The sequence below is a fragment of the Talpa occidentalis genome, unplaced genomic scaffold (assembly GCF_014898055.3).
Source record: "Talpa occidentalis isolate TD23 unplaced genomic scaffold, MPIMG_talOcc4v2.1 talOcc4.167, whole genome shotgun sequence".
NCBI classification, from domain to species: domain Eukaryota; kingdom Metazoa; phylum Chordata; class Mammalia; order Eulipotyphla; family Talpidae; genus Talpa; species Talpa occidentalis.
In genome coordinates this window covers 2,798-16,550 of record NW_023601726.1, presented here as the reverse complement: position 1 = coordinate 16,550, position 13,753 = coordinate 2,798, and the positions used below count along the sequence as shown (strand labels likewise).

Sequence of the window (13,753 nt, the reverse complement as noted above, 5' to 3'; positions counted from 1 at the left end):
GCCTGGGTCGAGGGAGCCACTCTGGTACAGAACTACCTTCATACAGGGATTTAAGTTGTATAATCTTTATAGGTTTAAGAATAGTCTAAGTCCTTCAAAGGTGCTGCATTAGCTGCCCTCAACAAAGGCCAGTGTCATCTAAGAGCTTCAGCAGAGAGCTGATGACCCATACTTACTGGCCCCCTGGGGCATCAGAAGCCCCGCCAGCTCTGTCAGTGCAGTTGAAAAGTGCCACCAAGTCACCTCAGCCCTGGCAGCCAGCAAGCTCCTGGGCACAACTCCACTCACATTCAACGTTTCTTGGGAAATGCTCAACTGTTTAAAAACAAGTATCTCTGTGACCTTCTTCCTCTGCAGAGTATATTTCTGTATTTGGTGCTGGAGAGTCTGATGATCTGTCCAGGAGGCAGGTAGAGAAATGGATGCTCTGTGGGAGGATCAGGGAGCTGATGGAGGGGAACAGCTGTGGCAACAGGGCTTATGCCCTGCGTTAGAACCAGGCAGGAAACCAGACCTTCCCAGAGCTACCACCTGCTAATCTCTTCATGAAGACCACACTAGAGGCCAAACCCCAGGGGACCAAAGAGAAGGTTCTCAGACACCTGAGGCTGAATGACACTCCTGAGGCTGAATTTTCACTCCTGACCTGGGGTCAGCTACCCTCTGCAATCTATACTTGCAGCGTTTACAGGACCCCCAGACTGTAAGGCCACTGTTCTGGTAGTTTCTGGCCTAGTGTTCTTGCTTCCATGGAGACTGTCTGTGGTCAGCTCTGAGGGGACTGGGTGATCTGGCTACTATGTGCATCTCCCTGGGTACAGCTCATTCCTGGGCCTCTGGCTACCAATCTCAGGATAAGTTCTGGCACAAGCTGGGAAAGCTGCCCAGTCACGGGACCAAAACCCATCAAGAAGCTGACTGTAAACCCAGAGTGGTAGTCCCTCAAGGCCCAGCTCTCCACACCCTGCCTGCTTAATCTGAGCTTCCCCACAAGTCCCTCCTCAGTCCCCGAAGCAGCTCTCCGCTGGGAAGAATGCCACCCCATCAATGTTTGTCCTCTGCTTCCAGTTCCATTCACCCACATCTTCCACTCCCTTCTGCTTGGATCACTGCCAGAATAAACAGCAGGACCATCACTGAGAACACACAGAAACCAAAACATCTCCAGGAAAGCAAAGGGTCAGATCAGACAGATTGGTACTGGCTTTCCCTAGGCGGTGGGGATGGTCCACAGCACACACACCGCCCCCCCCCACCCCCCCAACCCCGGCCCGGAGGAGACCACACACAGCCCTGGGGAGGAAGGGAGGCAGGCAAGTAGCTCTGACAGGCCAGTTTCAGACCCTCAGAGGCAGAACCCTTGCGAGGAGACTCACGGTCAGCTGCATGTGCCACCTCAGCACCACTCCCACGCTCACTCCCAGCCATGCACACACCAGACACATCGCAAAGAAACGGTTATAGAAAATAACAGAAAGTAAATGTGGAACCGAGCGTGACCTCTCATTGCCGACGGTGGCTGATGATGCCCGGAACGGCAGGCCAGTCTATTGTCATCCAGGCCCATTTTCTCTGAAACTTCCCCCAAGGCAACAGGTATAGACTTCCAGAAAAGAGCTTATTTCCCATTGAAAGTTCAGTGCCATAGAAACGACAGGTGTGGGGCTTAGGGAACACCGGAATAGGAACGTCCCCGTGCAGGTAGGAGGAATGCCAGTGGACGTTCCGCTCTGGCCCGCAGTGATAGATGACAGTGGCATGGGGACAACTGTGGCGGTCAGATGGCTCACCATGCACCCCTGCTCTTCAAGCTCCGGCTAGAGCCAGGTCCCTCTGCACGTGAGCCAGTCAGGCCTGGATTGTCTCAGACCTCACTTCCAGGCCCCCCCCCCCCCCCCCCCCGGTTTTGAGCTAGTGCTGTTGGCCAGGGTGGTCTTGCAGCCTGTGCCCTTCCCCTCAGATTTTACCGAGACTGAGGTTCCCTCGGGTTGAGGAAGCAGCTTTGCTGGTAAGAGGCTAAAACCATTGTCTCTATGACTCTCGAGCTCCATGCAGCTTGCTGTTTTTCAGTTGTGTCCACCACCAAACCAATGCCCAGGCTTCCGGCCAGGTGCACCATAACTTCACAGAGGTGATCTTAGCATTTCCTGAGAATGTTCTCCAGGAGCAGTGAGACCCCCAACTTGGGCTGCACATCAGATGGTCCCATGCACCTCTTGCCTGGTGACAGCTGCCGATGGTGCTGGGCATCTGTGCACAAAGGTGGTCCCCCCACCCCAGGAGACAAGATCGACAGAGTCAGCAGGAGCTGGGGGTGGGAGAACAGCCTGCTCCCAGCTGCTGCTGACCTACCTCAGAGCCACTGGTGCTGCCGGCAGGAGAATTAGTTCCAATTTAAAACAGCAGATGGGTTTTGGGTGGTGAAGACAACGAACCAGATGAGAAAGCGGCATGAGCAGCCGACACTCAGCACGGATCCCGAGAGTGGTATGCTGGCACCAGGGCATCAGAAGCAGAGAACACGGGGCAGGTCCTACTGTTTTGGGAGAAACATGGGTGTGAAGGTCCCCCTGCCCACCCTCAGCCACCAGGAGCACCAGCCTGCAGTTCCACGGCCCTGCAATCTGGGCACAGCCAGCACTGCAGGGGGGACGCTGGCTCCCAGCTGCTCTTTCACAGTTTTCTGCCTCAAGCCGTCAATCTTTCTTGAAGTTAACAGACAGAGCGGCAGATTTACTCTTGAAGGAATCCCAGACCCAACGTGTTACACCGTCCACAGATGAAAACCCCAAAGACAGATGATTCCTTTTTTGTCTCAGTTTGATGTGACTCCCAGGCTCCACATTTAAACAAGACACGCTTGGGGTGCAAAGCCAAACTGAACCCCCCTCCCCTGATTAATGCCAATATTTTCTGTCACTTTTAGGGAGAAAACACCATGAAACAGTCTGAAATTCGGCCGTTCTTGTCTTTCTCTGGCCTGTTCAAATTGATCACAAATGGGGATTTATCCCTGGTCCTGTCCTTTCTTGCGGAGGGCCCGTGTGTCCCAGGCTGTATGTCTGTTGGTCCTCCCAGGGAAGCAGTTTGCTCCAGATTTTTGCCTCTGCGTGTGGCCAGGTCTGCTGTGATACATTCCTTGAGACGCTGCTAGACCTTCTCCCATGCCCTTGACACAGGCCTGGGGAGAGAAGATGGTGTGCTAAGGGAGAAGGAAATAAAAACAAAGAATTCCCAGAATCATACAATCAGCTGTCTGAACTTGTTTATATGTTTTGTTTGGAACCAGAGCAGGGGCAGGAGAGAGAATGGAAAGGAGGATGAGTGTGTCCAGGTGCAGGTAGATGGAGGCCATCCTGTCTGTTTGGCACCGTGCTTCCGCAGCGTGGAGTTTTCTCCCCACATCCAGGAGCGGCAGCGCTGTCAGCATTGCGATCCAGCTCCAGAATTCTTGCGGCATGCGTCCTGCTCCACCTACACGCAGGTGACTTCATTCCCCGGAGCCCGGAGCCTGCGGGCCAGCAGCTGTGATTACCCCAGCCTGCGTGGTCACAGTTCCACTGGGCTCCTCCACTCGGGACCGCTTGACCTCGGGCTCCCCGGTGGAAGAGGCAGAGGTGGAGGTGGTGCTGGCAGTGGCTGGGGTGGTGGTGGTGGTGACTGCTGATGCTACTGCTGCCGCTGGCTCCTCAGGCCCCACCTCACACACCCGGGTGACCACCACTGGAGTGGATGAACTAGCCTGGGCTGCAAGGAGCTGCAGGGGGCTGGTGAGGGCTAGGAGTAGAGGAAAAAGAGATTTACACTGGGAAATCAACCAGATACCCACTGGTTATTCTGAAAATAGGTCAAAATCACTCTGTAAGAACTAAGAAGTGACAAAGAATCCAGCCCCCTGTCTAAAGTCAGTCAGCCTCACCTCGGGCAGGCCTTTCCTCATGGACTGTGACTCCTGTGAGCCGTCCCTTCCCTGACCCTGGCTCCCCTCTGCCAGAGGGGGTTCCGTCCCTGGTTTCCTTTAATTGCTGGATATGTGACAGCTTCGAGGCCCCTGATATGATTGCTTTTCGTGTCTGGAGCCCTCCAAATACCCTGCGGGCTCCCTCCCTTACCTGCTGCAGGAATACCAAGTGGCGCCTGCGCTGAGCCATCCCACATTAAATTGAAACCCATCCCATGAAAAACCCATGCCTGGTCCATGCTTTCCTTATGCCCACATGTGCTGTCTATTTCACTTCACTCTCTGATCTGAGACATGAAGATTTTGCTTTTTCTTAGTGTCATCAGTGCCTGGTGCACAGCAGCTCAACACACTGACTGGTATTACATTTTACGGAAGACCATTTTCATGTTGCACCAAGCCCAACTTAACTACAGAGCTAAAGAAGAGGGAGCTGAGGACGGTAGGGCCTCACCGTAAGCGCTGCCGGCTAAACTGTTAGTGGGGACGGCGTGCTTCCCATTCTGCGTGACGGCCCGGACTGGAAGATGGTGCTGCCCGATGGTCACTGGGGTGGCTGGTTGCAGAATGGTGACTGTGTGTCCGGGGACTCCTGGGGCCATCTGGCTGGCCACTGTCTGGATAACCCGGCTGGTGGCAGGGATGGTGGCGAATGCAATGGTGGTTTTCTCTTCCAAGCCTGCAGGACAGAAATGTATCACAACCACACTTGGCCTGTAGCAGCCATCCACTGCCATTAAGTCTGTTACCGGGGGCTAAGTGAACTGTGGTATTTTTTAAGCACTGACACTGGGAAAAAGCTTTGGTTCTCAAAAGAAAAATTCCCCCTGATGAAATATGTTTTGAAATAAGAATAAAAATGACTAACAGAACCTTAGAACAAATTATTTTAAACCTTGAACTTCAACAAACCCCAACTTATTTTTTAAAAGATTTATTTTATTTATTTATACACACGAGAGCTGGGGTGTGTAGGCCAGAGGTGCTGGAGCTGAGAAGATTCGCTAGAGACAGAGTGGGGAGCAGAACAGGCAGATTGACTGAAATACACTGCTGAGGGGAGCAGTGGGAGAGACAGGAGAGGTCTGCCGTGCCATGTGGGTCAGCTCCCTGGCCGGGGATTGGATTCATGCTGCAGTGGCTGCAGATAGCTTGATAGCACTGAGACTTAACCCCTTGCGCCATCAGGGAGGTCCCAACAAACCCAAATTTAATCTGAGAAAGAAAATGCATCATTTGGAATGAAATAATTTGTGTTTGGAGCCTTAACTTAGCCTTCTTTCACCAAAAGCATTTGTCATTATGACAGAATTAAAATAAGACATTCTGCTGAGATCCTTTAACAGTGGCCAATAGCACGCAGGAGATGCTATTTGAAAGTACTCCTGTGAGGAAAGGCCTTTTATACCATGAGTTGCATATTGAATATTTACTCTATTCATTCCTTGGGATTTGGATTTCTAATTTAGGATTTTGTAACTATTTTTGACTTTAAGTCACTTCTAAGGACTCCTCCAGGCTCTAGAGGAATCATCTTCCTGATTCCAATGCTAGGAAGGCCCCACACCTAATTCAATGTCACCTTGAAGGCTCTGTGCATCCTAAGGCACATTACACAAGGAGAAACATGTTTCAGGGATAATTAGTGCTAATTTAGAAGGACATACTCCCCCAACAACAAGCAGCAGGGAGAGGCAGAGCCTGAGAACCATCAGTTTCAGAGACAGCCTGTGTCCCTGGCTTGGCTCTGAGGCCCTGAAGCCCAGGCTGATGCTCTACCTTCTAGGAGACCAATGACAGCTGACTAAGTCGCAGCCAGGTGAATGAAGGGCTACGTTACCTCTGGCCTCACTGCCCAGGTCCAACACGGCTGTGCCTGCTGCTTCGTGGGTGCCCCCTGCTGAAGCCTGGCTGGTGAGGATGTATCCGTTGGCAGAGCTGGCGGAGGTGGTGACCACCCTGAGCATGGTGACAGGTGGGGCCTGCTGCACCACGTGGATGGCGTGGCCAGAGGGCTGCTGAGCTGTCACTATTGAGGCAGGCATGTAGGCAACGGGCTTGGCCACTAAACTGGGAGGTCGGGGAGGCACAGCCATGATCACTGGCTGGGCACTGACGGGAGAGCCTGCACAGAGGAGCAAGGAAGGAGCACGTCAATGGTGACTCGGACATCTCCTTCTGGCACAGTTCTGAATTCTGCCACAGCCGTAAGAGAAAAAGCCTTCTTACCAGGTGCACTTTGGGAATAGCGATACTCTGGAACAGAAGCTAACTTTGACCCAAAGTCAGGGTCATGTGGAATGGGTGAGCCCTCCCGAGACAGGCACTCTGGAGTCTGCAGGCCACTAGAACGAGGGGACATTAGCCCAGGGTGAGTGGGTGAGGCTGGAGCACTCCTACACAGAAAAGGGAGAGAAATGGCCATGGTAGTAAGTAAATGTAATAAATGAAAAGAGTGTTTAACAAACATGAAACATATTACTGCCCATGCCCCACATGTCACCTCTGCCCAACCTTTCCTGAAGCCTCTCTGTCCTCATGAGGAATTTCCAACATGAACATTCCCACTGCCTCAACTTACCACCCAATAAATGTAGCACAAGCCTAACAGATAAAACCCCACCAAACAATGGCCTGCATCATTATGGCTTCCCCACCAGAGCTGCCATCCCACGTGGAGCATTTACTTCCTGAGAGGGACCAGTTAGTCCCCCACCAAAGTGACCTGTATGTTAAAAAACATACTTTTGTAGGACACCCAAAAACGTCCCCCTAGGACGAATCTAGCACTCAGAGGGCAATACAAGGTCTGGGAGCACTACAGTTCTCTGACATGGACAGTAAGCCACAGAAGCCCCTTCTTTAGTTACCATTCGCCCGGGCCCCAGTCTCCCTCCTCATCCATCCCTTCCTGGGCACAGCAGTGCTCCGTCGGGGAAGAGGGCGCGTACTGACTGGGTCCCTCAAACCTGTGGCACAGCCTGCTTCAAGGAAGGTGCTGTAAGCTGTAAGCACTTACACCCATCGCTGTCTTAGATGCTGTTCCTAGACGGGACCCATTTCAGCTTCTAAGAACGGATATGTTAGAGAGCAGCCAGCAGTCTGCTTCCTGACCTTGCTATTTCACACATTTATCAGTCCTGAGAGATTATCGTGACAAGAAAAGTGAAGGGTTTTACGTAGATGTCCTGGGAGGCCAGCCTCCAGCGGGCGCGAGCAGAGCAGAGGCTTACCGTGATGACAGAGGTCCAAAAGGGGTCCGGAAGCAGGAAACACCGCGCTGTCTCCGTTTTCGGAATGCCTGCTCCACAAGTTTGGCCTCTGAGGCAGGGTCGATTCGCCAAAAAGACCCCTTCCCAGGTTCCTCCTGAGAACGGGGGACTTTAATAAAGTAACGGTTCAAAGAGAGGTTGTGTCGGATAGAATTCTGCAGGCAAAGCACAGATATTCACCAATCGTTAACAAACCAATAGACTGATCCCAATGCACTCCAAATCCGAACACAACAGATGTAAAAGCTAGGGGAAAGACCCAGTGTTCATGCCAGGGAAGGTTTTTCATAGGTTGGCAAGTTAACTGTGTTTGAATGTGGAAGAGCAAGGCACTGTGACTGATTTCCCATCAAAATTCAACATAGTATCATTACCATTCTTTACAAAAAAGCAAAACAGAACGATAACCCATGGTCTAGGAATATGCCGAGACCAAACTTGTACTGGAAAAAAACCCAGCAAATGGGAAGTAACAGTTCCTATGGAGATAATATACACATACGACACATTATGCCTGCTGTAGACAAAGGTTTCGCGATCCTGTATGAGGACGAAACAATTTATACATGTAAGTAATGAATGCAGTGCCTTTCCAAATCAGCACAGTATTATAATGCACAGTTAGCACAGATATGTCATGATGCAAATATGCCAGCCTTTATGTTTCTGGTCCCCAAAATGGGAGACGACTTAGACTCACTGGCCTGGAGCCCACTTTAGATCCACCTCGGAATACAATGAAAGCCTCTCTGTTTATCTTTGTTGAAGAGGTCAGGTTTGAGTTTCCTGAGAGCCAGGTGTCTGGAGCTGGAGCCTCACCTGCCAGCCTTTGTCAGCCGTCCTGTAATATGGGTAATGCTTGGTGATGTGGGCATAGATGCCGCTTAGTGTTAGCTGCCTGTCCTGTGCGGAGGAGATGGCCTGCACAATCAGCTGAGCGTATGAGTACGGCGGCTTTGATTCATCCTAGGGAGGAAAAGCAACAGAAGTTTGCCTGAGAAACGTATCTGAGTCCTGTCTGCCCAGAGGTCACCTCCTGACAGAGCAACCCTCCCATAAGGACACGAGGCTCTCCGTGTCTGATTCAGTCCATCCCATGACCTCTACCTGTTTTATCCCCGCACCTGCACTAAATCAGGAATGGCGATTTCTGCCTCATGGGAAGGAAAAATGAGGTTATCATAATTTAATTCTGAAATGTCTCATCTCCTCTACAAGTTGATTTAAAAAGTTAATGAGACATAAAATTGTAAGGAAAGAACCTGCCATTTGTCTCACAAACTCCAATTAATGCTCGGAAGCTATTCTGCTAACAGTAGACAGGATGAGGAGAAGGGGTCCGAAGTGTGGAGCGGGAGTGAGTGTGCCCACAGCGCCTAGACTTGGCACATGCCCATGTGCACACGGTGCTATCTGGATAGGAAACAAGGCTGGCCAGAGGCCAGAGGCCCATGAAAATGGGCCATTTTCATGCCTCCCAGGCAACCGCGCTGTGGTCCCTGGGGCACCTGTGTGTGGCCCGGCTGCACCTACGCCTGATAACCTCAGGGGTCAAATGCACTAGGAGGGCTGAGACCTTGGGGCTGTCCCCTCCAGACGTGTCTGCCTGCTGCTCTGAGGCAGCCTTGGCGGCGAATTCTGCTGCCAACTGCAGGTCTGAGGTCACATTCTGGACAAAGCGGTAGCCGGAGGATCCAGCTCCCCGTGGACTGGCCGGGCAGGAGTTGGGAACACTGTGGAGAGAAGACATGCTGTAAGTTCATGGTCCTCAAAGGAGAATGTATGCAGGAAACAGGATCCCAGGACCTGGCTGGATGCCTCAGGGACAGAAGCCCGAGACTGCACCTCATTACCATGCTGCGCCAGCTCTTGGACAGAGGACAGACAGTGCAACTAAAGAGCAGCAGTGACAGAGTCAGACCAAGAGCCAGGGAGCAAACTCCATCTATTTGAGTGGCCATTTCTGCTCACTGGTATTGGGCCTGGTGGGCCCTGCGGGCAGGGGCAGGACTTCTGTCTAGTGCTCACTTGGCCACATGACGGTGCTGAGGAAAGGACAGGAAAGTCATGGATCCAGAGAATGCTCACAGCTGGTAGAAGGTGAGGTACCTGCTGGAATCCAACCTATTCCTGTGTTGGAGGGGGCTGGGGTGGCACACTGGCCTCCCCAGGGACCTGCCCTCATGGTCCTCTTGGGCCACAGCCACTGCTTCACTCGCAATGGCTCACGTTTGTTCATCTCTTCTAGGCTGCATGCAGTGCAATTCAAGTTGGAAACTGCAACCAAATCCAAGGGCTAGAAACATCTAGGCTCCTTCCTTGGAGCTGGTCCCATTTCAAACCCAATGCTCACCCTGCGCTCGCTTGTATCAGACCTGTGAGGGACTCAGCTCGACAGTGACAGACAGGCTTTGGCTAGTTAGCCAAAGTAGATTTTGGTATCAAACCACATCAACATTTTGATTCTGAAAACTATTTCTAAGACTGAATATTCAGAGAAAACCAAAGACAGCACTAAAAGTGGATAAAACACGGTAGAAGACTCTGTGCTGCACCGAGTGCCAGCCCACCTCCGGGGAAACACAGGTTCTCCTCTGCCTTGCTCCAGCCTCACCAGGACCAGGGGCCAGCTCTTCCAAGGTCACACCTCCCAGAACCATCAAGAAGATGCTCACACATGCGTGCTCCCTCCTATCTTGAAAAGATTTCTTTTGCCACTGGGTCATTCCCTGCTGTCCAAATACTAAAAATGCTCTCAAGTCCTGAGACACCAGCTCAGAGGCTACCACCTCTTTTGTGCCACTCTCCTGACACACTAGCCAGAAACTTCTTCCTCTGTGAGCCCCATAATAGTAATTACTGGTTCACATAGTTGTCCCCCTCAGACGGGGTGGAGGTGGGGGCCTATCTATAACACTTGAAGGTGCTCAAGAAATGTTATTGAAGGGAGGAAGGGATCAATGAAAAATAAAATACTGTAACTGAGAACAACTTGGCAACTGACGGTCAACTCAACTCCAGGTCATTATCACTTGTCAGTAATGAACCCATGTAAGTCAAATAGAATTTTAAGGGTTCTTATATAGGAATTCTTATTCTTTTGTCCACTAGGTTCCTCAAATATGGTAGAGCTAGGTAAGTCCTGTGAATGCAGAAACTTTAATCAACAACCATAAAGAAGCCTGTTGAAGGCAGGAAGCAATAAAAGCTGCCTTTGTGAATTTTATTCAGAACCAGATAAATACCCAAGCTTAAAGTAAGATGTGCAGAAGGAGGATCTTGGCAGTAACACATTCACAAACTCAATATCTGGTTTTAAGTGCATCCATGGGGCGCCAAGTGCCACAGGAGACAGCACGAAGCTGTGGTTCAATGGACAAGCCACCCTAATATGAGGGCTCTTTCTGAAGATTCTCTGCGCGGCATCTTGCCAAACAGCATGGCTGCTGGAGATGCTGCTGCTCAACAGCATCTAGTCCCAGACACTGCAACACCCTTCCAGACACAATGAAGTCGACCAAAATATCACGCCTCACTCTCCTGGTGACAGGTTAGGAAAGCCCCGCCAGCTGCGTGGCCCAGGGAGGGACGCATTCAGCTGGAAAAAACCTAATGTCCAGCCATGTGGCAAGTGGCTCTCCTTGACCCTAATGATGCTGACGGGTACCTTACCCTCACCAGAGATGACACCAGTAATCCCTGCCTGTAGGCACTTGGGCCACGCTACCCATATTCAGATCATTATTCTGTTAAAAAAAATAGAAAATTTGGGCCTCCCTGGTGGTGCAAGGAGTTAAGCACCGCACTGTGAAGCAATCCGCAGCCTCTGCAGCACGAGTTCGATCCCTGGCCGACCAGGGAGCAACCCACATGGCACAGCAGACCTCTCCTGTTTTGCCCGCTGCTTCCCTCAGCAGTGTACTTCGGTCCATCTCCCTATTCTGCTCCTCACTCTGTCTCTGGTGAATCCTCTCACCCCCTGCATCTCTGGCCTGTACCCCAGCTCTTGTATGCATAAACATTTTAAATTAATTAATCAATTAATTAATTATTTATACAAGCACTGGGTACAGTCAGAAGCGCGGTAGGATGAAAGAATTCAGCAGAGCCAGAGCGGGGAACAGAACAGGCAGAGGGGCACAGCAGGAGAGGTCTGTGCTCCATGTGGGACCCTCACCGGTGGACGGGGATCAAACCGGCACTGCAGAGGCTGCGGACAGCTTTGCAGCCCAGTGCTCAACCACTGTGCCACCAGGGGAGGCCTTGTGTGCATAAATAAATAAATCTTAAAAAAAAATAAAAAAGAATAGAAAGTTTACATTAAAAAACAGGCTCAGCAGCAGGAGAAGAGTCAGGTAGCCTCTGTGCCTCCTTCCACGGTTTGGCCAACTCTGTGGACAAACCCTTTTTCAGAGGCTTCCTGGGGCAGTTCCAGCACATGTCCTACCAGCCTGGCCCAGCAGACCCTCTGAGTGGCCAGCTTCTCACCTACCATTCAGTAAGGTCTGTGCCTGGCACCCGAGCCCTGGTCCAAAGCTTCATCCACAGGGCAGGACAGAAGTGTCTGCAGGCTTGGGACAAGTTAGGGGCACAAACACTCAACTCACAGATAGGCCATGGGCTGGAATCTGGACCAGGGCTCCCGCCCCAGAGAGACTGACCAAGACTTCTGTGTCTAACACCAGGGCTTCATCCTGCTCTACCTAAAGCTTCCTGACAGGAAAACTGAGAAAACTTCCTACAGTGCATAGATAGGAATCTTTCTTGAGGAAATGGTGAGAACACCAGGGACCAGATGGGATGTCAGATTTAATGAGGAAATGAAGACCACTCCAGGGGTCCCCAAGGGCCCAGCACATGAGAAGTCTGAATTTGGGGATGGCCTTCCTGGTGTCATATGAAAAAAATGCTATTCTTCCAGGTTTCAGATGAAAGTGGAAATGAAGAACGTGCACTGTGTTTCATTTATCACTGCATTCCCCCTTTTATGGAAAAACAATTTCTTTTTTTTTTTTTTTTTTTTTTTTAAATTTTTTTTTTTTTTTTTTATAGAGGCATGTTTTTATTTATTTATTTGTTTGTTTGTTCGTTCGTTTTGTTTATACATGCACTGGGTACAGTCAGAAGCGCGGGAGGGTGAGAGAATTCACCAGAGCCAGAGCGGGGAGCAGAACAGGCAGAAGGACCGAAGTACACTGCTGAGGGGAGCAGCGGGCGGCAGGAGAGGTCCGCGCGCCATGTGGGACCCTCCTCCGGTGGCCGGGGAGCAGCCGGGGATCGAACTGGCGCCGCAGAGGTCGCCGGCAGCTTTGCAACCCAGCGCTCAACCGCTGCGCCACCGGGGAGGCCCTGGAAAAACAATTTCTAAGTCACATTTCTGTTTTAGGCAAGAGACTCCAGATCCTGAGGACTACTTCTGGCACTGCTTGCCTGTCCTGCTAGCTGCACTCTGGGCTGGGATGCTCTCACCAGGCAGACCCCATGCCAACCCTCTGACAGCCCAGGTTTAGAAGGTCACCGCTTTGAGTGCCTAAGACACAGTTGTCAATCACACCACAGCCTATGTGTACAAAGAAGGAAAATAAATGAGCAGCCTGACAGGAAGGGGTATTTCCAGGTCTACGATGATGGCAGGAATTCAGGCTGAGAGAAATACATCTGACAGAGGTCCAAAGCCACTGCAGCTGGAGCTGCCACCAGCCTTTTCCAGGCTGCCCCACTGCCACCCTCTTGCCACCCCATCCCTGCTGGGCCCTAGATACCTGCTCAGACCCTGGCAGGCCTGGTTCTGCTCTGGGTGGTGAGCAGCCATCTGGCCATTCTCCTCCCATGCCAGCCTCCCGGAAAAGCAGGTCTTGAGGCTCCAGGCATTACAGTGGGACCCAGAGAGCCCAAGTGTGGAGGCAGTGCTGCCAATGACACAGCCCCCTCCTAGGTGTCACCTGGAGAAGCCAGAGGACCCTTCAGGGGACCGAGGACCATGAAAACAAGGCAAGGCAAGTTCTCACCTTGAGGCCAGGAGACTGGGGGTTTGGGGAGGTGTCCTATGCTGCATGCCCTCCCCCCACCAAAGCAGCCTCCCTGAGCTCTTGTCCCATACCACCACCCTAGAGACCATCCAAGAGGCTTTGTGGTATTACAGTCTTTTTTCCCCCTAAGGTATCATTGAGATTATAATTAGATTATTTTTCAATTAAAAATATAATTAGTTCCTTGATGGGATGGCCATTGAGCTGAGACTTTTCAGGCAGAAGATCAGTTTTGATGACTACACAGAGGTAAAGTGGTAATTCTGTTTTTCATTTATGTCTCTTTAATTTCTTTTGAAAATCAGGACCTTTTTTAGTCTAGAAAATAAATGTCTCAATTAAAGTATATTGAATTTCTTATTCAAAACATTATTTTAATAAAATTAGAGGCTCGTTTTCCCCAGCCTTTGTGAGTGTCATACCTCACTGTCAGTATTAACAGCCAGCAGGCATACCTGTTGCTTGACACCATCTACGGCACAGTACAAAAC

At 51.0% G+C, this 13,753-nt stretch overlaps 1 protein-coding gene across 1 annotated transcript; it reads right to left on the bottom strand.

Moving 5' to 3' along the window:
- Positions 1 to 1,888: 1,888 nt before the first annotated feature.
- LOC119248602 (forkhead box protein K1) lies at positions 1,889 to 11,081 on the bottom strand. The gene is made up of 7 exons (XM_037515480.2): positions 8,810 to 11,081; positions 8,053 to 8,199; positions 7,195 to 7,388; positions 6,191 to 6,357; positions 5,802 to 6,086; positions 4,416 to 4,640; positions 1,889 to 3,777 (listed from the first exon to the last, which is right to left on the bottom strand). The coding sequence occupies exons 1-7, from the start codon at positions 8,981 to 8,983 to the stop codon at positions 3,491 to 3,493; spliced, it is 1,479 nt and encodes a 492-aa protein (XP_037371377.1). The 5' UTR covers positions 8,984 to 11,081; the 3' UTR covers positions 1,889 to 3,490.
- Positions 11,082 to 13,753: the final 2,672 nt, after the last annotated feature.